General features: G+C 41.4%; 2 protein-coding genes across 20 annotated transcripts in view; one reads left to right on the forward strand and one right to left on the reverse strand.

Annotated features, from left to right (window-relative positions):
* Nucleotides 1-9,435, reverse strand: part of LOC114248698 (uncharacterized) — a 30,906-nt gene extending 21,471 nt beyond the window's left edge. For 3 of the 11 annotated variants that reach the window (XM_089734162.1, XM_089734151.1, XM_089734156.1), the window contains exons 1-3: nucleotides 9,099-9,435; nucleotides 7,735-7,840; nucleotides 4,370-4,461 (exon numbers count right to left, since the gene is read on the reverse strand). In XM_089734162.1, the coding sequence (XP_089590288.1) occupies nucleotides 4,370-4,461; nucleotides 7,735-7,822 (180 nt within the window). In that variant the 5' untranslated portion in view covers nucleotides 7,823-7,840; nucleotides 9,099-9,435. Of the gene's footprint in view, nucleotides 1-4,369; nucleotides 4,462-7,734; nucleotides 7,841-8,917; nucleotides 9,044-9,098 lie in introns of those variants that run through there. The other 8 variants (XM_089734153.1, XM_089734159.1, XM_028182062.2 and 5 more) reach the window with 6 other exon arrangements.
* Nucleotides 9,436-12,387: 2,952 nt separating this feature from the next.
* Nucleotides 12,388-24,108, forward strand: part of Npl4 (nuclear protein localization 4) — a 124,160-nt gene continuing 112,439 nt past the window's right edge. For 7 of the 9 annotated variants that reach the window (XM_089734169.1, XM_089734164.1, XM_089734166.1 and 4 more), the window contains exons 1-7: nucleotides 12,765-12,821; nucleotides 12,953-13,219; nucleotides 14,312-14,493; nucleotides 16,995-17,167; nucleotides 17,581-17,796; nucleotides 18,193-18,385; nucleotides 18,467-18,761. In XM_089734169.1, the coding sequence (XP_089590295.1) occupies nucleotides 12,780-12,821; nucleotides 12,953-13,219; nucleotides 14,312-14,493; nucleotides 16,995-17,167; nucleotides 17,581-17,796; nucleotides 18,193-18,385; nucleotides 18,467-18,761 (1,368 nt within the window). In that variant the 5' untranslated portion in view covers nucleotides 12,765-12,779. Of the gene's footprint in view, nucleotides 12,659-12,764; nucleotides 12,822-12,952; nucleotides 13,220-14,311; nucleotides 14,494-16,994; nucleotides 17,168-17,580; nucleotides 17,797-18,192; nucleotides 18,386-18,466; nucleotides 18,762-24,108 lie in introns of those variants that run through there. The other 2 variants (XM_089734171.1, XM_089734172.1) reach the window with 1 other exon arrangement.

The raw sequence follows: 24,108 nt of genomic DNA on the forward strand, positions 1-24,108 counted from the left end.
TATAACTAGGCGTTGAACGACTAACAAACGATATCAAAACAACAACACTACAATACGAGTATTACATTCCAGCGCATTTTTAGTTAAATTCGCGAATAACTCGTAACAAAGTAAAAATAGCGTACGCTTGCGCAATTCACACGTATATTTTGAAGTTTTTTAAACTGAAAATATCTTAAAGGAATGATGAGAACATTCGTTTATAACGTACAAATAGTGTCGTATTGGCGAGACTCCCGTATACCGAAATAGACATTGTTTACAGAAGTGATTACACCACCGAATTTCTCAAGAAAAATCAAGTCTTTATTCCAGGTAAAAACAGTTTGCCTGTGAGATAAAGTACCTATCTTCGGACAGCTAGTAATACAAGACACCTCGTCCAAACTCTTGATAGTAATTAATTGTTTTAAACAAGACAATCCTTATAGATCAATTAACAAAAACATTGTACACTGAACTTCTTTGACAGAGATACTGTATCCCACCGAGAATCGAAGGCGGAGCAGGTAGTACAATAAGCACGATAACTAGCCAGTTCAATATTTATTTAATTAATTGGTTTATTAAACAAAGAAGAAGATAGAATACAGATACATCTGAGCTGCAGATGTAAATACATTAAGAATTATTCAAAGGAAGTTGCTGCACAACATTACCATGACTAACGACACGACAACGCGAGCTACTATTAATGACACCACCACTGTGCGCAAGATATTATACCACCCACTGAATATTTTCACTCGACTTTTATATAATTTAACTGGTGACATATATACACACATACCTATATACTATTTATTTATTTGGTGACATTATGTGTCGCGTCACCGAGCGCGGAGATGTTTACGAGTTAAAAACCATTAGGTGTTTTTTGCGTGTTCTTTTAAATCCTTCCCTGTGCTGTTTCTAATTTGTTGACATAATTAAATATGTGTTGTCTATCATTCGTGACATTAACAATGACAATAATAGTACTAAACTTTAAAATATTATGAAGATTAAAAATATGATGAAGATTAAAATTAGATAGCATGTGGTATTGAAGCAGTATTAGCAAAGACGTAATGAATGCCAAGCTGCTTGGGTCTGCGTGAGGTGGTGTTTAGGTTTGACCTGCGATCTGCATGAGGACTCATACGTTTTGTCGCTTGATGATTTACTGTTATTTCCGTTCATTAGCATAATCAAAAACTAAAGGATCATTATTTAATAACTAGCGACCGCCCTCGCTTCGCTTCGGAAACATTAAAACACACATGAAACCAAAAAAAAAATATAAAAAACAATAAAAAAAGTAGCCTATGTTCATCAGGGACAATGTCGGCTTCTAATGGTAAAATAATTTTTCAAATCGGTCCAGTAGTTTCGGAGCCTATTCGAAACAAACAAACAAACAAATCTTTCCTCTTTATAATATTAGTATAGACGATATGAATGTACGGCCATATGAGTTTTTTTATTGCCTAAACGGGTGAACGAGCTCGCGGCCCACCTTGCGTGTGTAGTGGTGGACCTGAGCTAGTAGACATTGTATTCAATTCTAATAAGCACGACATCACGTAAATATTCCACAACAAGCGCATGAGTTCAACGGAATCACTGTAGAGGGACCTCTCTCTGTTACTTCCACTGGCAAAGCGGGTGGTGCCACTCCGGCCGGTACACGCCACGGGTCGCGTCCGGCCGCCCCGGAGAACACTTTATTTAACTAACAATTATTTTATGGAAATACTGGACATTCAGTGCGAAAATAACAACACAGTTTTTCCCCTTTGTGCTGTGACGGATAGCCATAATATAACACAAGATAGTTGACAGATGCCTGAATCTCGCTTACGACATTTTCAAGATAAGTTTGCTTATATTCAAATTCCGAACAACAACGTTCTGTAACCCATTGACACAGCCCACTGAGTTTCTCGCCGGATCTACTCAGTCGGTCGCCTTTTCCGATCCGGTGGTAGTTTCTGCGAAGCACTGCTCTTGCTAGGGCCAGTGTTTACAACACTTCTGGTTTGAACCCTGAGAGCTCACGTATACGTTAGGGCGAAACTGAAATAGCCTCTCAAGGCTATGAGCATAGGTTAAAAAAACAACGTTCGGACCGTCGGTCTGCCGCCGAGCAATATCGTCCGGTCGATGGAAGATCTTCCCTTTGTCGTATACCCCACAGTGCCGTGGAACAAGTTACAAGTAAACACCGGTTAAATGTATGCAGGTAGGATGTGAGATTATTCACCCGTCAGAAGTGTTGGCTATTCGGGATAATTCGGGGCCCAAAGATGACAAAGAAACGTGGCTTTGTTTATGTAACACGTGTAGGTACGTCACATAAAAGTGAAACAAAATAGTAAAATTAATGATTAGCACAATATTATATGTATATAAAGATCGCATACAGAAACATGTATTTGGCGTATGTTTTCCATGTTGGTTGCCAATCTGATCATTTGTAGTGATTCTACGTCTCTTGTACCTACAACATATGAGTTAAATACGGTTTGATTTACACTAAGGGCTTCGAGTACGTGGGTGGTAGTGATGTGAGAATTAATCACACGTATCGTATGGCGATGCCATTAATCACGACACCGTGAGCTGAGATCAAATATTAATTTCTTTAAAACTATTTATATAAAAAGTTTTAATGTCCAAAATCTAAAATGGAGACTAAATCCAAATATACTATAGATACGCACTGCCCCGCGTGGCTGGGGCAGGAACGAGTCTTGGAAGGTGATGCTCGACTTCTACTAGTCCACCATCTCGGAGAAGAAGGCTGCGGAACGAGAGAAGGGAAACCCATCCCTCCCCGCACCGACCCGTCGCCGGCGAGCCGGGGACACGTATGAGGTCCGGCCCCTGTTCGGGAAAAAAAACGGTCGCGCTGGTAGATACAGACACCCCGACGCAGACATGCGGTCCGATTGGAATAGCCGTTAAAAATTTGAGACTTTGTCTCTCTCTCTCTCTCTATGTATTATGTTATAAGATTTCTGATTTCCATCAGTTTTCTTTTGAAGTCGCGGTAAATTCGTATTGGAATCTCGCAAGCAGGCACTAATATTTCTGTTGAAATACATACGTATACTTCGCGCGCGAGCTCCGAGGATTCGGGGGCTGAGGAAGCGGGCGGGCGTGCACCGCGCCCGACCGTCGCTTCATACCCCGCACTCTCCCAGTACTAGTGTTGACCTTAACGTGAGAGTACGCTTACCGACTCGTTGTTTTTAATTTTGCGATAGCAGTGTTAATTACGTGTTATTTCTAATATGAATAGTCTTACACTTATAAGTATTTTTGTTTGCACAAATAGCTATTTAATTTGATGAAAAAGGAATGGCGAGCACTAGCATAATAAACATGTCTTAGCATTAGAGGAATATTACTGGCAAAAGGATGGCTTAATGGAGGATGTTGTCGAATCATTTATTATTGAAGTATGTGAGGAGAGTGACATCAAGAGGAGAGTACATCAAATTCTTCAACTACTGGTTAATCTGATTGCGAGAGTAATTAATAAGATTTCACGTTCATTTTGTTCAATAAAAATCAGTTCATTAAATGAAATTCATACGTGATCAATTGTTTTTTTTTTTTTTTCAAGTACATAATACCCTCATAAAACTATTTTATAATTTACACTCGCACGGAGGCTTAAGATTTGTTAGTATCGATAGCGCAATATCGACTAAACACAACACTAGCTCATTACGTCAACATTCCTTAAAAATCCTCGGAGCTCGGGCGCGGACAGTATCTACTTGAGAAATGTTCTAGATTGACTTGCACTCTGAAGGATAGCATCGTGTAATAAAATCAAACCCGCAAAATTATAATTTGCGTAATTACTGGTGGTAGGACTTCTTGTGAGTCCGCACGGATAAGTGTTTTTTCCACCGAGGAAAATCGCCGTCGTATGTGGGAGTTGAACCTCACTAAAAACTTCTGTCGCTCACAACCGGCGCCCTACCCCGCGACCAGTCGGGGCTATTGAGACGGCGGGACAGGGTTGACGCAGAATGAAGCAGTAATGCGTTTCGGGAAGGTGGAGCAACCGTTGTACTGTAAAAACTAAGGCCTTAGAATTTATGTCTCAAGTTGGGTGGCAGCATTTACTTTTTATATGTCTGTGGACTCCATCAAAACAACAAAAAAAAGGTCTGGTGTCCAATTAACACCAGAGGGGTCATGAGCTGGTCCACAAACTGTATGTGCAAAGTCCCTAAGCGCGCATACACGACACGACGCGATGAACACATGTCGCTGGGCTGGTGACAAATTTTAATTTAGAAATACTTATAAATTGTAATTGTATTATATTAAGTTAAGGCACACCTTAAGAACATGTGAATTCTCTTACCGGAGTGCAACTGGTGATGCCATTGGCCCCGTAGAAGAACTCCCTGTCGTACGCCACGATGGCTGTGTGCCATATGCCTTCCACGTCGCGGCCTGCGGTACATAATCCATAATTCGAGATAAATGTATATTTAAACAGACAAAGCTATATAATGTTCAGATTATATTTTGTATAATAGTGACCCAACTGGTGAGCCAAGTCGGCGCGCCAGTTTTGTCTATCAAAGTGACTATCGACTCGCAAAGATTTCATCGTAGTCGGCCTCTCCTTTCGTCGTCCGGTGTATTGATTTGTCTAAGAAACTCGCATACAAGTTCGAGCAATTAGCATTGAGAAAATATAATTTAAGATATAAACCAAAACACAGAAATAGTAAGCAGGTGTCGTTAGTGTGTAAGTGGACCAACAACACAAGTCCTTGAAACAAATCTCATAGCAAATAAGTATGGAATGGGGTCGCCACAACATCTCTACTGACAGAGCGATTTTGTATTTTGTGAGGTGGCTGTGTGAAATGTAATTTTGACTAAAAACACTTTCAGGACGGGTGTAACGATAGGTGCCGTCGTTTTTATACCGATCATTTATTTGTTCACTAATTGTCTGGTGGTCATTTTTTTTTTTTATGATTGAAGGAATACTGGTGGCCCGGAGGCCTTTCCAGTTTCACCAGGACAGGTGGGCGAGCAAAGGCTCAGCCAGGTGGGGCGGGACCTGCTAACAGCCACCCGAGCGCCTCCGAAGGAGACCCAACAACTCAAGAGTAGCTGCTTCGCGAATGAATCTACTACCGGATCGGAATCGCGACCCGCTGAGAAGATCCGGCGAGAAACTCAGCGAGCTGATTCATGGGTTAGGTTGCACGGCGAACTCTTTGTCGAGTTCGACGAGTACGGTTACCGAGGTTCCTAAGCCTGCTCCTAGAGCTGAAGGCGTCTAGTGCAAAGGTTAATGGATCTGATGGATCCGTAAGGACGTGTCTAGGGCGTCGACGGTGACTGGCTCCTGCATGATCAGGATTCGGGGAGTAGTCAGCGGCGGCTACGATAAGGCGATTATCATGACGCATAGCCTTATCGAAGTACCGTTCCGACGCTGACTTCATGTATTTCTGTATAGATTCGAGGCCCAGGTCGTCGTGTAGGTCAACGTTCCTCACGAACCACGGAGCTTCGACGGTTAACCTGCAAAAGCGGGATTGTAGAGATTGAAGGGTGTCTATGTGTGTGCGGGCCGCGTGAGCGAACACCACACTCGCGTAAGTCATGACGGGAGTCTGGTGGTCAGCGAGATTGGCTACTGTACAGGAGTCAAGGATCGATTCTTGATCGTAATCAATACCCGGAGCGGGTCTTATGCAACGTACGTACTGTGCTTACGAGCGCTCAAGGTTCGGCTTTTGTTAGCTAAATATTTAATTCATGGACTATTAAAACTTATAAACCATATTTGAAATTGAAACGTAAAGAAAATTATAAATATTATTATTTAACGAGTTCATCCAAGACTTTTAGTTTTAGTTAGTTCCTGTTATTTCAGCGCTGTTACGAGCGCCATGTCACGGTTGGGATGTGAGGAGCAGGCAGACTGGTATACCTCTCCCGTGGGTTGGTGACGTGTATTACTAGTGGAACACGAAGCCGCGCCCCGGCACTATATACTCACGGTAGCGACAGTGTTCTTAGAACATTTCGAATCCGCATTCAGTTTTACCAAAGTGAACTAGACTTCCTTCCATCAATTAATATTTTCTGTTAATTTATCTGAGCTGATACAGACAGGCAAGGCTCGCTACAGCTGCAGTCTGTTTTGTAGATACCGGTTGCTCGAGAGGAAAGCTATATTTTCAGTGAATGTGGTTTCTGTACGTTTTTTTTTTTGGAGATGATTATTACAGTTTTTGTTTCATATTTATTTACCACTCTTTGTATGTTATCTGTCACCCCTATAAGATACAGAAAGAACACCGGCTGATGTACTTGATGCCAATGCCAATGCGTTGTAGTAGCTCTTCTCCATGATTAAGTTCATCAACTCATAAATCATAGGTTCGATTCTTAAACTAACAGAAACTTTGAAGTCGTCGTGGCCTAAAGGATAAGACGTCCGGTGCATTCGTACTGAGCGATGCACCGGTGTTCGAATACCAAGCGGGTACCAATTTTCAAAAAACGAACAAATGTTCACGATTGACTTCCACGTTGAAGGAATAACATCGTGTAATAAAAATCAAACCCGCAAAATTATAATTTGCGTAATTACTCGTGGTAGGGCCTTTTGAGTCCGCACGGATAGGTACCACTATCCTGCATATTTCTGCCGTGAAGCAGTAATGCGTTTCGGTTTGAAGGGTGAGGCAGCCGTTGTAACTATACTTGAGACCTTGGGACTTATATCTAAGGGTGGGTGGCGCATTTACGTTCTAGATGTCTATGGGCTCCAGTAACCACTTAACACCAGGTGGGCTGAGAGCTCGTCCACCCATCTAAGCAATAAAATAAAATAAAAAAACTACAGTAATTAGATTATGTGGATTGTGAAAATATTGAGAGCTGACGAAAACTAATACTCGTAGTAAGAAACTGTTCAATAATATTCATAATGTCTGAAAACCACATAACTATCAAACAATTCGTAGAGTGAGTTTTTTAGATTATTTTCTTGTCATCTCTTATCAACTATAGCAGACAACATCTAAATAAGGTTCGTCCATACTGCCTGGACATATTACATTCTACGGTGATGTGTTTCTGAACATCATTAAGCCACTAATTGTCCCCCGGTTCAACAATGAAGTTCCATTCTCAGTTTCTGCAGCCATGAGGCATATCCTTGTTGGATCAAGTATTTTGTAGTGACTGATACTGCTAAGGTATAATAAAACAAAACAGGAAAAGAATCCAAAGCATATGGCATATCATGCTCACCTTTAAAATATACAAAAAAAATCAAAATTTTGTAAAATACATACAAATATTAAAATATTAAATACTTACTTGAAAATTAAGATATTCAAAATTCAAAAACAAAATCACACAATATCAAAATCATTATATGAAATAATGTTACATTTTAATGAAATGGCAATGGCAACCACTTACCATCAGGCACACTGCACTCTTCTCTGCTTTTATAATCTAGTCAAAGTTACAAAAATTATCAAATTGTTCAGTTTTTAGGGAAATATATGTACAGCTTTGATTATCCTGATGTTTTCCAAGCATTTTAATAACTTCTAATCCATTTTTCATAAGCTATAATAGCCATTTAACCTTAAGTCGGCATGTAGCTGGTGTGCCACCAATAGATAAAAAAGAAGTGCTTACAGTAGAATTATACATGAAATCAAAATGAATCCTACTCACCAATGATAGTAGGTGCCAATAAGGAAGCCACCCCATGTGTCAGATCATAAATGTAGAGTTCAACAACAGTTGAAGTATCTGAAGCCATGTTACTTTGCAAATAGTTCTGCAACAAAATGCACCAGTACGCTATACATTGAAATATATATTATACTATACTCAAATATATTTCATACTCTTCATTCATACATACTTTAAACCATCCACATAAATCATCTTTAACTTACTTTTCCTATACAAACTGTTTTTATCTATTTTATAATTTTCATTTGTCTCACAAACAGACTAAAAGTAGATTTATGTCATTTTCTAAAGTTTATATAAAAATATGAATTTAGAACAAAATTTAATGTCTAATATTTATAGTACAAAAAATATAAAAATACTTTATTATTTTATATTTTACCCTATGTTATTCCAACATAAAATCTTCAAAAAGTAATCAAAAAGTTTACAACTGTACTCAATGTTGAAGTAGTTATGAAGTAACAAGAGAATAATGCCCATATTTCTACATGATGTCAGTGCTACTTCTGCCATTTAGCAGTAATGCATTTCGGTTTAAAGGATGGGGCAGCTGTTGTAACTATACTGGGACCTTAGAAATCATATCCCAAGGTGGGTGGCGGCATTTACGTTGTAGATGTCTATGGGCTTCAGTAACCACTTAACACCAGGTGGGTTGTGAGCTCATACAAGCAATAGAAAATAAATATAAAAATATTAGTAAGTATAGGAGTCTAAAGTAGACAGAGGCTTGGCTCTGCCCCTAGTATGATTGATGTCCTTGAGCGACAGTAACCACTCATCATCAGGTAGGCGGTATGCATGCAAGGTTAATGAAAAAAAAGGGTGAGATGAAACTTTCCCCTTTTACACTTATTTGTGGTAATATCTAATAGAGTAGTGGTAATGGGGCCATTTTACATGTAATATTGATGCTATTTTCACACAATTTATTTATCTAGATCTATTGCATAGAAAATCCTAATCATTTTCACACACATGGAACACCTCTTTTATCTATGCTACTGCTTATCGCAATATGAAATATTCGCTGCTTAAAGAAATATAAAAAAATCAAATTGGGAATTTACAATCTCACATATAATTTTATAATAATCACAACAAATACTAATTCACTAGGAATTTGTATGTTTTGTAAAGATACATATACACCTACATTTGTTTTAGTTCTAAATTATTTTATTCTGATTTATCGATTGCAATTTGTATGCGCGTATTGAATGCAGCGATGCAACAGCACAAGATAAGCCTGCGCAGCCCGTTGCGCGAGCGGGAACTAACATCTATTTCTAAATAAAATTAAACCGTAGACAACTGAGACAAATACCGTTACATACCCTTCTATTCCATTGTTTATTAAAAATTATTTCAATATTATCTACACAATATTAGTTATTGATTTTTTGCGAGACGTGCTTAACTACACACTACATTAGAATCAGCATATTCATTAAATTACATTTTTAAGTATATATTTTTACAAAGTTTGCGAATGTTGGTACACTACTACTTTTATATAATTTCTTTTAGCATTTTAGTAATATTTGAAGTAAACGTATAAGTACACATAATTTTTAAAGAAGTAAACATGTGAAATTAATTTAAAGGTAGGTATGTACCTACCTACCTTTTTTTCAACTTGTTTCTATTTCTTTAGCTGACTTGTCAAAAGTCATAGATAATAATAAAAAGTACCTACCTACAATCTAAGAGATAAAAGTCTAGAGATATGAACTTGACTCAAACTATTACAATTAGTGGTAGCACTGCTTCTCAAAACTAGATATCAATAATTAAGATCAGCATTTAATCGATGTTTGTTTAACTACCGGCTATTTAATTGGTAAAATTTCTAAATGAGTTATTCAATCGCGGCTAACGATGTATTTTTATATACGATCCTACTTTGTGAATACCATAAAATAATAGTTTACCAAGCGAGCAAGGAGTCTCAGTTTCAGCTTGGGCAAAAATGGTTTCATATGTTCGGTGGATGTAAGGTTATTCTCTAGAACCCGCAATTCTAAACCGATTTTCTGCCAAATTATATTTATATTTTGTATATTTTATATTTATATTTTATACAAATTATATTTATATAGATATTTTGTATGCAGGCTCCATACAATATGGAATTTTGTATTAATTCAATTTTTTGGAAAACTTTCAAAATGGTGGAGATATGGGTGGAGATATGGTGGTGGAAATCTAAAAAAAGAATGTTTCTGTTGGAGGGTAAAATATGGAGAGGACCTCTCGCTGCCGCGCGTCGTGTCTGCGATGTTCGGCAGCGACGAGTCATGGAAGGCGATGTTCGACTTCTGCGAGTCCACCATATCCCAGAAGGAGGCGGCGGAACGAGAGAGCTCTTCCCTTTCCGCACCGATCCGTCGCCATCAAGCCGGGGGCCGGAGGAGGGATTACGCCCGTACGTCCCGGCCCCTGTAGATGGCGGCTTCCCCCCGGTGAAGGTCAAGGGGCGATCTGAGGAGGTAGAAGCCGCGTGCCGCGCTACCAGCACTCTAGCGCGCCGCCAAAGAGATACGAAAGAGCAACCGGTTGGCGGTGTATCGCGTCCCGACGCGACAGGCGGAACCGTCTGGGTGGCCCGACGGGCTGCCGTACCGAGACGGCCGACGTTTCAGAGCCTTCGATTCGCCTCGAAGACTCCGTCGGCTGGGCATCCTTAGGGTGAGCTGCGCTGTCTGGTTGCAGTGTTGACCGCGGTAACCCCCCTACCTCATCCGGGTTCTGAACTCGGAGGGGATCGGACGCTTGGGCGAAGAGTGCAGGGGAGTCGTTCAGTGGGTGGGCCCTAAAATTCCTTGGGCCCGCGGTCTGGCCCAACACCTTGCAGATCGTCAAGTCCCACATACCCCGCGCGCCCCTTAGACGCGGGGACCTCGTAGGAGGTACGGCCCACGGCCCGGAAAAAAAATGGATGTTTAAATTTGAGGGGATTGGGCTCTGTACGTGAGGGGCTATTTTAAAAACACTCTGCTTCGTGGTTAATATATATTGCAAGCCCTTTTTACACTATTACATCACACAACTAGACATCTTAGGGATTTATAAAGATAAACTCCAACACACCCCCTCAACACTTGCACACATTTAACGCCCTGTATATAATTGAATACAATATACCAAAAAACAAATAACTGACCAACCTGACCTTCATAAGTTAAACATTACCTTCCATACATATCTACCTTACTTCCATACATACATTAAAATCTCACAACCACTTACATTCAATTACTTCCACTTAATCCCTCTCAATTCAACCAACGACTATTAATTCAACCTTTCAAACTTAATACCAACTTTAATGTCACTACCTTTAATCCTTTCTCACTTGTTCAACTCCGATTCGACCAAACATGTACTTTCATTCATCTATAACGTTAGGAACCTTAACCTCCCTCTCGACTCGCTACATCATTAACTATAATAGTCTTAAACTCCTTCTCGACTCCCTACATAAACTCTTCAAGTTCGTCTAAAAAACCTTTATCTTCTTCTCGACTACTCAATACATAAAAACGTCTAACTATAATAACCTTTAACTCCTTCTCGACTACTCACAACATGAAGTCATCGTGGCCTAAGGGATCAGACGTCCGGTGCATTCGTGTTGAGCGATGCACCGGTGTTCGAATCCCAGGCGAGTACCAATTTTTCTAATGAAATACGTACTCAACAAATGTTCACGATTGACTCCCACAGTGAAGGAATAACATCGTGTAATAAAAATGAAACCCGCATAATTATAATTTGCGTAATTACTGGTGGTAGGACCTCTTGGGAGTCCGCGCGGGCAGGTAACACCACCCTGCCTATTTCTGCCGTGAAGCAGTAATGAGTTTCAGTTTGAAGGGTGGGGCAACAGGTGTAACTATACTTGAGACCTTAGAACTTATATCTCAAGGTGGGTGGCGCATTTACGTCGTGGATGTCTGTGGGCTCCAGTAACCACTTAACACCATGTGGGCTGTGAGCTCGTCCACCCATCTAGGCAATAAAAAATAAAAATAAAAATTAACTTCCTTAAGTCCACTTAAAAACTTTAATCTCCTTCTCGACCTCTTTAACTTTTAAAACTTTCAACTCCTTCTGGACCTCTTACTAATAAGTTTAAACCTCATTCACTATAAACATGATACATAAACATAGAAAACAACACTCCAAATTAGTATTGCCATTCCCACTTAAATCAGTCAAACTCAACTCAACTTACAAACCATAAGACAACTCATAACAAACACAACCTCACAAAACTTTATACTCAACACTTAATAAAAAAAGAATCATACCTTCATATCATATAATCATACAACCTTTCATTATCTTTTATATATATATAAAATTTCTCACTTTCTTTTCTACTACATATTAACCGTTCAATTATTTTATTATAAAACTAAAACAAAAATTCCAAAGGCGCAATATGAATATATTTTTTATTAATATTAGAATACTATTATTAGCTGCTACGCAGTTTTATTCACATTAATTTAGAAGAAATCAAGACCTCACGACCAGTCTTTTTTTCTGGAAGAAAAGTAGGTACAATTAATTTTAAATGTATCGAAAACTGGATCTACTGGCTAATTTATTCGTGTATCCGATTTTAAGCGTGATATTTGTCCTGTCATTGTTTATGTTCCAAAGTCGGAAAAAGTAGAACAATCTGAAATTATTTCTAGCATACAGGTTTTTGTGGTTCTACGCTTTAACGAGTTAAACAGAGATATATTTTTATTGACGTTATACATATTTTTCACTGTATTTGGAATACAAGATTTCAAAGATTTGTCAAATTTGTTATGTCAGTGCTTTGTTGAGTGTTTTGCAGTTTTATGTTGATGAGAAGATGTCTAGATCACAAAAAATGGTACTGAATTACCTCACATAGCATATGAGCCTGTCTTCTCGAGAATTAGATGCCTGTTTCAGTGAAAAAATCTGAGACTTCAAGTCATAGAAATTTCGAGTTTACTGTTGATTAGTTTGACATGTCTTCAATTATTTTAATGTTTTTGGTTCGGTTTTTACAAGTAAATAATTCACAACAGAATATTTTAATCATTCTTAATTGTAATATGGGAAAAAGTATAATAGATTGCTTGCCTTAAACGGACATAATAATTATTTTCATTGTTGATCAGGCTTGTCGTTTGTTTTCCAGCTATTGCGAGTTCAGTCACCCGAAGGTACAGCGCGAGTGGAGGTGCTGGACTCCGATGTGACGGCGCATCTATTCGAGCGAATATACGAAGCTCTGAATCTGAACTCTTTCGCATTCACTCTGCACAAGGACAGACAGCGCAAGGAAGAAATCACATCCAGCAAATCGAGACAGCTGCGAGATTGTGGACTGTGTCATGGCGACATGATATACTTGAATCCAGTCAATGGTGCTGTACTCTTTGAACAGTCTTCCACAAGCTCAGAGGTGATTTGACTTCATTCCGTTCTATTCTGATGTAGAAGCTAAAGGCATCTTGAATAACTAATAAAATATGGTTTTAGAATTAGAATCAACCTGGCTTTAGAATTCAAGTCATTTCAACTGTATCAATATTTTTTGTTCTATAATAATTGTTACTTATGGTTCGGTAAAATAATAGCAAATAATGTTATAGAAATTAGTAATTGACAGTGTCAGTGGTATTTATTAATGGCCCTGCACTCATGAATAAATGCCCCTTTTTGCTTCTTTTTAATTTTAAAATAGTATAAGAGGAATACCCTTGGAATGGAATTTAAATATTATTTTGATTTTTTTATTGCCCTTGTAGGCAATAAAAAAGGCGCATGGCCCACCTGATGGTGAGTGGTTACCGTCGCCCATGGACTTCAGCAATGCTGGGGGCAGAGCTAAGCCGCTGCCTACCGCAAACATACTATTTTTACAGATATTTCATTTCATCTATATCTATTACATTGATAATAATATTCACTTCCAAACACAGGGAGCAGTCTTATAGACCTAGGGTGACATTTTTCAAAATGAACTCATAGCTCAGACTCCTATACCAAAATTACTTTACAAAATACTTATCAATTTAAAAAAAATAAGTATTAAGTAAACTTGAAATCATTTACTCATCATAATTTAACATAATAAATATGCATAAAATTCAGGAAATAGAACAAAGTACAACAATGATAATTCTTACTAAAATTTTAGTCATTCTTACAAGTTGATACATGTATAACTTATACAGTATTTTGAAAATTTTCAAATAAGAGCTTGTGTAGATCTTCAAATAAGAACTTGTGTAGAACTTGGGTAGATTGTTAGACCTTGTAGACCCCCAAAATTAATTTTTATTAATGGTAACTACTGGTAAACTTATCTCAACTACTTTGGGAATCCGTAATCTAAATAAATGACAAGTGAAAAGCAGCTTGTGAAATATAATATCTAATCAATACATTTTATAGTCAACGGCCTGGATATTTTTAGGATTAAAAATAATTTCTCTCCAGTATTGTTTTTTCACAAACATTATATTCATTTCTTATATTTTCTATTTTACAGACCCACCGGAAACCCCTCAGTGAAAGTTCCAGACCAGTTCAGTTATCAGAGCCAGGTCCTTCCACGTCTAAAGTCACATTACCAATACCCCCCCCACCTCCTGGTGCTCCAGAGGAAGATGAAGTAGATTTGCAATTGTACAAAGTTTCTGGTTTAATTGAAAGACAGAGGGATGAAAAATTGTAAGTATTTTACTATATTCTTTAACATTTTTATAAACTTGTTGAACGCCACGTGAAAAATCGAGTATTTTCATTCAGACCACGGTGCTCACTGGTAAACTTTATCTCACTGAACTGTTCGGGCCTTGAGGGTTACCTGTGAGCCGTATGAGGGTTCTAACGTAAACGCTTCCTACAAGCTACAGATTGCAGCTATCAAACAGAATATGCATGGAAGTGACTCACAGGGCCCTTTAGTTGAACCGAATTCCTTGGTTTTCACATCTAATAGAAAGTTGTAGTTTTTATGAAGGTTATACCTTTACCTTTTAAAATATCTTAAAGGCTTTTTTTTTTATTGTCCTTGTAAGCAGATGAGCATACGGCCCACCTAATGGTGAGTGGTTACCGTCGCCCATGGGCTTCAACAATGCCAGGGGTAGAGCCAAGCCACTGCCTACCGCTTTATACTCTCCACAAGCCTCGTTTGAAGAAGGACAGGCTAGACAGTAGAAGTCACTGATTTTTATCTTCCGTGCAAATTATCGCATTTTACAGGTTTTTTAATGAAAATCTCAAGTTGATAAAAATTACTAATTCCCTGATTTGGTCTTGGCCCGAATGGTATAGCACGCTACGCCCACCGGTGGGTTGCATGGTCGTCATGGCATTCAACATCTTAAATTATTAATAGTGGCATAGTCTTCTGACATGATCAGTCAACTCTAAAATGTTTTTTTTTAATTATAATTAAATAATTGATATTATAAAGGTATGTTTTTTTGTTACATTTTCACATCAAAGTATTTAAATGGTCAAGATGCACATTGCATAAAATAAACTATTTCTGAAGTTTTATTTTCTATATTAACAAGTATTATACATATATGTATATTAAATGTATGAAATGAAAAAAAAAACAGTTATTTTCTCAATAATCTGTACTGTATTGACCAACCAAGCGATTAAAAATTGAATAAAATTTAATAAAACATCTTTATACTTTCAACCAACCAACCAACTTCAGAAAAGTCAGATCAAAAGGTCAAAAGGTCAGATATACTTCCTTTAGTTTAATTGTGGTATATAACAATGTCACTCGATAATATAGTATTTTTGGGATTAAAAACCTATACTTATTATTATTTATTTGTTGTTAATATAGAGGGATGAAAAGCTATTTGGTTTAAGCGACATTTTGCTTATTACTCGACATGTATCTGTAATTAAAGGTGTCTTTTATTTGGTATTAATTAAACAATACTGAGACCTTAGAACTTATATCTCAAGGTGGGTGGCGCATTTACATTATGAATGTCTATGGGCTTCAGTAACCACTAACAATAGTTGAACAATAGTGTCTTAAATAGGTCCGTTGTCGCTAAAGATTTAGGTATTATCTTTGATGAGAAACTTTCATTCCGTTCACATTATCAATATATAACTTCTAAAGCTAATCAACTTTTAGGTTTCGTTCTCAGATCAAGCAAAGACTTCAAGAATCCTCATTCGGTATTATACTTATTTTTTTCACTTGTGAGAAGTCTCTTGGAATATGCTACACCAATATGGTCTCCGTATTATAAAGTTCATATAGATGATATTGAAAGAGTGCAGAAAAAATGTCTTAGGATATTAGCTTACCGTTTGAAACCAGGTCGAAATAATCTTAATTATGAATATAGACTAACCCAATTCAAAATTGAATCTTTATCTCTTCGTCGTAAATACTTTGACTTAGTCTATTTGTACAAAATCATACATTATATAATAAATTCAAGTGATTTAATTTCGCAAATATCTTTTAATACCAGATATACTGCGCGTAGATCACATTGCACTAATCTTTTTGCACTTGAAGTTCACAAAAAAAACATCTCATACTTTAATCCCATTGTTAGAATGGCACGACATTATAATGAGTTGGCAAGTGACAACACTGATCTTGATATATTTGAGAGTAATTTTTATAAATATTGTAAATTAGTTAAACATATTCTCAAATAATTAATATTGTCCAGTTAATAATACATTAGATCTAATTTAATCAGATAGTAACTTACATATGTGTGTGAGTGTGTGTGCGTGCGGCTGTGTGTGTGTGTGTGTGTGTGTGAGTGTGAGCGTATGTGAGTATGTATACATTGTATTTAGGCATCTGTTCAGTTGTAAAAAAATTTCTGTATGCACCTGTTTTGAATTGCAATCCAGATTGTTATGTTAAACATTTAAACTTATAATTTCTTTGGTTGTAATTTGTTTAGTGCATCAATAAAAAAAAAAAAAAAAAAAACACCAGGTGGGCTGTGAGCTCATCCACACATCTAAGCAATAAAAAAATTAAACTTAAACTACTCCATTCAAACAGCTGAAGATTTTTTTGTCATGATATTTTTTCCAAATTTTGAACTTGAAATGACTCCTGTAAAGTTGCAAAAATGTCGCTTCAACCAAATAGCCTTCACTGTTCCATAATATGATGTATCCAATGTAATGGATGAAGATATAATTCCTCATTTCAGATGTCGACATAATCTTAATGGCAAATGCGTTCACTGTACCCCGTTAGAACCTTGGGACGAAGAATACTTAAAGGAACATAACATTAAACACATGTCATTCCACTCATACCTACGGAAGATTACATCTAAGAACTTTGTGTCACTTGAAGAACTTTCCTGCAAAATCAAACCAGGTGATTTGTCATTATTTAGATTTACATAATACATAATGCTACGTGCTACACAATGCTACTGAGGCAAACGATACATTGTATAGAGCAACAATGATCAAATGTTTTCATGTTTATAATTTAACAACAAGACTTAACAGATGTGTAAGGCACACAGGTTATATACACTTGTTTAAGACTTTAGGTTATTTTTACAATTGAAAACTAGCAAGACTTTAAGATCTCCATAATTTTAGTAGTCAGCAACGTTCAGAGATTTGAAGTTGCAGGATTATGGTTGTACCTACTAATAAGGACCCTCATATGGTTAGAATTGATAATTTGTTAAACTTCATTAACAGAATGTAATCCAAGAAAGATAATAAATAGATGAATTGGGTATGTAAAAAAGAGTACAGATCATGGTCTTACTTTAGGTTGCAGGGAACACCCGGCCTGGCCCCGTGGGATTTGCTCTAAGTGCCAGCCTGGAGCAGTGACGCTGATGCGACAACCTTACAGACACACTGACAACGTACTGTTTGAACACGCCAACCTGGTGGAGCGCTTCCTGTCCTACTGGCGCGCCACCGGCCACCAGCGCCTGGCCTGGCTCTACGGCCAGTACGAGAGCCACCCCGACGTGCCGCTGGGTCAGTGCCCACACCCGGTCCAATTGTATCCCTGCTGTTGGGAACCTTTGTTTCCAGTACTGAGCGTTCCCAGTATTATTTTTGTAGTAAAACCAATAAGGGCTGTACGAGCCCCTTCAAATTATGACTTGAAATCATCGTTTAAATCTTTGCCAAACAAAATTTTTTTAAACAAAATTTTAGCAAGAATATATAATTTATTAGTCTAATTGTTTCTATTGTTCTCGTATTTCGATAAAACAGCATGTAATGATTATTAATAATTAACATGACATCGTCATTGTTGCCGTTCACGCCCGCACTGCGGATGTCCATGGGCGACACGGACCGCTCTCCATGAGACGTACTGTATGTTTGTTTTTGTAGGCAATAAATATATATAAATAACCACTACAGGTATCCGTGCCCGCGTGGCCGCCATATACGAGCCGCCCCAGTCGTCGTCCCGCGACTGCATAGCGCTGGAGACGGACCCCCGCGAGGAACTGGTCCAGCAGATCGCCCAGCGCCTCGGGCTGCGGAGGGTGGGGTGGATCTTCACCGATCTAGTGCCGCTAGATGTATCCAAAGGAACCGTTAAACACATTCGGTAAGTGCGTGCGCGCGGGGGGCGGGGGCGCGGGGTGGGGGGGCCCGGGGGCGCGGCTGGTGACGTGTTGTGTGGTCGCAGGGGGGTGGACACGCACTTCCTGTCGGCGCAGGAGTGCATCACGGCGGGCCACTACCAGAACCTGCACCCCAGCGCGTGCCGCCACGCCGCCTCCGGCTACTTCGGCTCCAAGTTCGTGACGGTGTGCGTGAGCGGGGACAGCTCCGAGCAGGTGCACCTGGAGGGCTACCAGGTGTCGGGGCAGTGCGGCGCGCTGGTGCGGGACCGCGTGCTGCTGCCCACGCGCGACGCGCCCGACCTCGCCTACGTGCGGGACTCGTCGGAGCACCAGTACGTTCCTGATGTCTACTACAAGGTCAGTGCGAGAGGCGCTCTTACACCGCCAACCGGTTTCCCTTCTACAGAAGTTTCGTAGGACTACTGCCCGCACTCTGGCCTCATAATCGCCCCCCCCCCAAGGTCGCCCTATAAACTTTACGGGGACTCCCCCCTCTTACAAGAGCCGGAGCTGAGCGAAAGCTCGGCCACGACGAATACTTCTGCGAGATGGATTGTACAGACCTCGTGGGTGGCACCACAAGCCCGGTGCTGTGCGCGAGGGGGACACGTGGCGTCATATTATGTCACAAAACGAAAAGTGTCCCACGTCGGCACTCACGTAGAGATCTAAACACTACCGTCCAAAGGCTTGGGAGGGGCCAGGTAGAATGTAATAAAACACTAAAATGTCGTCCATTTCTTACATTAAAAATTAAACTAAAACGAAAGTAAACACAATAAGAATTTAACATAAAATATGGATATTCACTTAAACTTTAGCCTCATCAAAGTGAGCACGTTTTTTATTTTTTTTATTTTTAGTTGTGTGTACGAGCTCACAGCCCACCTGGTGTTAAGTGGTTACTGGAGCCCATGGACATCTACAACATAAATGCGCCACACACCTTGAGATAATGAGTTCTAAGATCTCAGTATAGTTACAACGGCTGCCCTACACTTCAAACCGAAACGCATTACTGCTTCACGGCAGAAATAGGCAGGGTGGTGATACCCACCCGTGCGGACTCTCGAGAGGTCCTACCGCCAGTAAAAACGTATTCTGTCATTATCTTCTCACATATTGTAGGTATTGCATTAATTAATTTCTTGAAATATTCATCATTGAACATTCTCCACTCGCTCTCCAATAATTGCCACAAATATTCCGAGTTGGTTGGTGATCGATTTTTCACCATTCTATACCTAGAGTTAATCCCAAACAAATTCAATAGGACAAAGATCAGGTAATTATAATGGCCGTTGCATAATTTTTAAAATCATTTCAATTTTTTCTTGCCCAAAAAGCTCTCACAAAATTTCTGCGAACGCTTAGATTCATTTTCTTATTGAAATGTGAACTCAGGACCAATGTGTTTCAGTTCACTGGGCATAGCGGCATCTCTGAGAATTTTCAAATAGCCTTCTTTATTTCGTTTTCCGGTTATCCTCGCAAGATCTCCGGCCTTATTGTTGCTAAAATGCCCTCAATTAATAACCGGCGGGCAAACACGTGTATTGAGCCCAAAATTTTGAAATTTTAATTCGTCGCTCCAAAAGACATTTTCCCATCGATCTGATCATTGGTCATTCTAGTTTATTTTTTATTATGTCGAATCAAAAACTTGAGTTTCTTAGCAACAACGTATCATTTATCCTCCCGCAGACGGAAGACATCTTTTAACCGTTGATATTGAAATGGGCGTTGCTCGCGTGTCATTCACAGCTGCAGCTAGTAGAGGTGCAGTTAAGCATCGGTTCCATTTAAGGAGCGCTCTAATGTACTTATCCTTTTGATTTGTTGTGGATTTGGATACCAGATTTGCCTATCTTCATTTTTCCCAGTTTCTTGTTTTCTAGCAAGTGTGTTTTTTTTTTTTTTTTTATTGCCTTTGTAGGCAGACGGGCATACGGCCCACCTGATGGTGAGTGGTTACCGTCGCCCATGGACTTCAGCAATGCCAGGGGCAGAGCCAAGCCGCTGCCTACCGCTTAATACTCTCCACAAGCCTCGTTTGAAGAAGGACATGTCATAGCGCTCGGGAAACACCGTGGAGGGGAGCTCATTCCATAGCCGGATGGTACGTGGCAAAAAAGATCTCTGGAAACGCACTGTGGATGACCGCAGTGGCTCCAGGTAGTATGGATGAACTCTACTCCGGTGGCGGGCGGTGCGATGGTAAAAACGAGATGCTGGTATCATCTCGAACAATTCCTCAGAGCACTCCCCATGGAACATACGGTATAAAATACAGAGGGAACCGAAGTCCCTCCGCAAACCCAGAGGCTCCAAACGATCCGAGAGAATGGGATTATCGACAATCCGAACGGCCCTCCTCTGTATGGAGTCAAATGGAAGAAGCTGGTATTTGGGAGCCCCGGCCCAGAGATGGGAGCAGTACTCCATGCGAGGCCGGACTTGTGCTTTATAAAGCAAAAGTCTTTGTCCAGGCGTGAAGTACCGCTTCGCTCTGTTGAGGACTCCCAGCATTTTGGACGCCAACTTGGCTTTGCCTTCCAAATGACTCCGAAACTGGACATCGCTCGAAATGTCGACCCCAAGTACCCCGATACTCTCGGAAGGTTGCAGGGATACTCCTTGGAATTGCGGCGCCATGACAAAGGGGTCCTTCTTCGCAGTGAACGCGCAAACTTGTGTCTTTATAGGGTTGAATTGAACCAAGTTCAATTCACCCCATTCGGAGACTTGCCCCAGAGAGTTCTCCACTTCAGACACAAGTTTTGATCGTCTCTCTTGCACCACGCTCCGAGAGAGACTCTGATGGCCGATATATCGCGCATCCCCCGTGCTATCATCTGCATAGCAATGCATGCCATCAATAGACAGCATGTCATTGATATACAGGATGAAAAGCGTGGGGGAGAGCACCGAACCTTGTGGAACGCCAGCGTTAATGGTCATGGTATCAGAACAATCACCGTCCACAACGACCGTGATGTTCCGCCCATCCAAAAAGCTAGCGATCCACTTGCAGAGACCCTCGGGGATTCCGTAAGATGGTAACTTCGACAAAAGTGCCCTATGCCAGACCCTGTCGAAGGCCTTCGCGATATCAAGGCTCACGGCAAGAGCCTCGCCCTTGCTCTCCAAGGCTTCAGCCCACCTGTGAGTAAGGTATACAAGAAGATCGCCAGCTGAGCGACCGTGACGGAAACCGTACTGTCGGTCACTGATCAGCTGGCGATCTTCAAGATACTTCAGGAGTTGTGTATTTATAATTCGCTCCATCACCTTGGAAAGCAAGGAAGTTATCGCGATAGGCCTGTAGCTCGATGGGTCCGACCGGTCACCCTTCTTGGGGATAGGGTGGACGTGGGCGGTCTTCCATGAAGACGGAACCCTGTTAGTGCAATAAGAGAGGCGATACAAACGCGTTAGCGCAGGCGTCAGCTCAGGGGCGCACTTTTTCAGAACCACTGCGGGGATGCCGTCTGGCCCACTCGACTTATGGACGTCCAGGAGTCGGAGCTCCCGCCTGACTGCACACTGTGTGAAGCAGATATCCGGCAGGGAGCTATCACACCGGGGGATGTTCGGTGGTGTGGCACCCCCGTCGTCCACAGTCGAGTTCGAGGCGAAGAGTTTGACCAGAAGGTCAGCCTTCTCTTTCGCGCTGTGGGCCAGACTGTCATCGGACTTGCGCAGTGGTGGGAGACTAGACCTGCAAAAGTTTCCTTCTGCAGCTTTAGCGAGCGACCAAAAAGCACGGCTCCCGGAGGGATAGCTCTTCAATCGCTCGCCAACTCTAGCAACGTGCTCCGACTTCGCCTTGGCAATTATCTTCTTGTAGGACCTGGAAGCGGCGTTATATTTCCGCCTTTCCCCTGAGATGTTAGGATCCCGACGTCTCCTGGCATTATCCCATGCCACGTATGCGGACCGCTTGAGGTGTGCAGCATCCCTGCTGGCATTGTTATACCAGGGTCTGCTGCGACCCCCAACGGGCACTTCAGAGGAGGGAATAAACAATTCCATCCCCTGGAGCACCACGTCTTTAAGACGGTCCGCACAGACGTCAGGATCAGCAGAGGAAAAGCAGAACCGCCCCCATGGGTAGGATGCGTAAAATTCACGCAATCCATCCCAATCTGCTGACATATACCGCCAAACTCTTCGATACCCGGTCGTCGTTCGACGATCAGGACGAGAGAGTGGTACGGCAGCACGAATAAGGCAGTGATCAGACGATCCAAGCGGAGCGTCGACCACCACACTGTATCCGGCCGGATCTGTGGTCAGCAGAAGGTCCAACAAAGAAGGCTCATGCCCCTCGATATCTGGGACACGGGTGGGCTGTGTCACCAGCTGGGAGAAGCCGTAGGCCAAGGCGAAATCGTAGGCAGTCCGACCCGGGAGGTCAGTGGTTCTGGACCCCAACCACTCTTGGTGGTGAGCGTTAAAGTCTCCAAGAACCACCACCTCCGCAGATGGGTACTGCTCAAGCACGCGGTTAGTCCCCTCTTGCACATGCTCAAACAGAGCTGAACCTGCATCACTGCTGTGGGACCTGTACAGGCACGCGTAGATTCGGCTACGACCCCCGTGATCTACGCGCAGCCACAAGAGGGACAGGTCCCGTTGTTCGAGGCCCCGAAGACGGCGACAACAGACATCAGCCCGGACGAATACGCACACCCCGGCTTTACGCAGGAAGTTGTGCTCCAATACGTAGCCGGGGTACTCAAGGTATGAGGTATCATCCGGAGCAGATATCTGCGTCTCCGTTAAAAAAAGCAGGGCAGGCTGCGCCGTCTCAAGGTGGTGGTGTACGGCGTCAAGGTTGCTATGTAGGCCCCTGACATTGCTGAAATCCACATTAAATGTGGAATGGGGAACCGCCTGTGAAACCCTTTTCTTTTTTTTTGTCGACTTCATAGTTGTTAAATTTTCGGAGAGTAGGATTAGGAGAGGTAGGATGTTGGAGGTGAGATCGAGGCAACACCTGAATGAAGCGCGGAGCATAGTACGCGCTCGACCACGGATTGCGTGAGAGTCCGACGCAGGGCATGGAAGGGCCCCCAGTCCACTCTGCGTGCGATCGCCGGGATCCACTCCGGTCTCCGACTCCGGCACGACGACCGCACGACAGGATTTTACACCGGTTGGCGGGACAGCTTCCCGGGGCGGAGTTTAGTAGAGACACCCGGGTTCAGGTCCCCTACTGACCGGCGGGCGGCAGCGGGTACCGTTTCACTGGGTCTCCCTATACCCCCGTCAAACAATCACGCCCCGTGAGTTCGCACGCACGTCTGCTCCGCAAGTTCCAGGCGTCACCAAGGCTCACCCCCAACAAGGAAGGGGAAAGGGGAGGGATAGAACTGGCTCTCCAACCCACACGCCGGAACACAGCTAGGCTATTTGGCGGCGGACTCTAGTTGGAGGGTGGTCGCCAGCCAGTCGGACTAGGTCCTACCACCGGTTATGTTTTCGGCTCCCGTTTAGCACCACCCAGGGGTCACTTGTAGGGAATCGCGGGTTAAACCTACGGAAGCGGGAAGCACCAACCCCCTAAGTAGTAAGTGTAGTAGGTATTTACGAGAAATTTCAAGTCTTGTGCGATTTCACGTTCACTGTATTCTTTCTCGCATAAAGAAGTACAACTGTACAAATAGCACATCGCTGTTCTAGTGCAAAGTGCATTTTG

This window comes from Bombyx mandarina, chromosome 17, assembly GCF_030267445.1.
Source record: "Bombyx mandarina strain Sakado chromosome 17, ASM3026744v2".
NCBI lineage: Eukaryota > Metazoa > Arthropoda > Insecta > Lepidoptera > Bombycidae > Bombyx > Bombyx mandarina.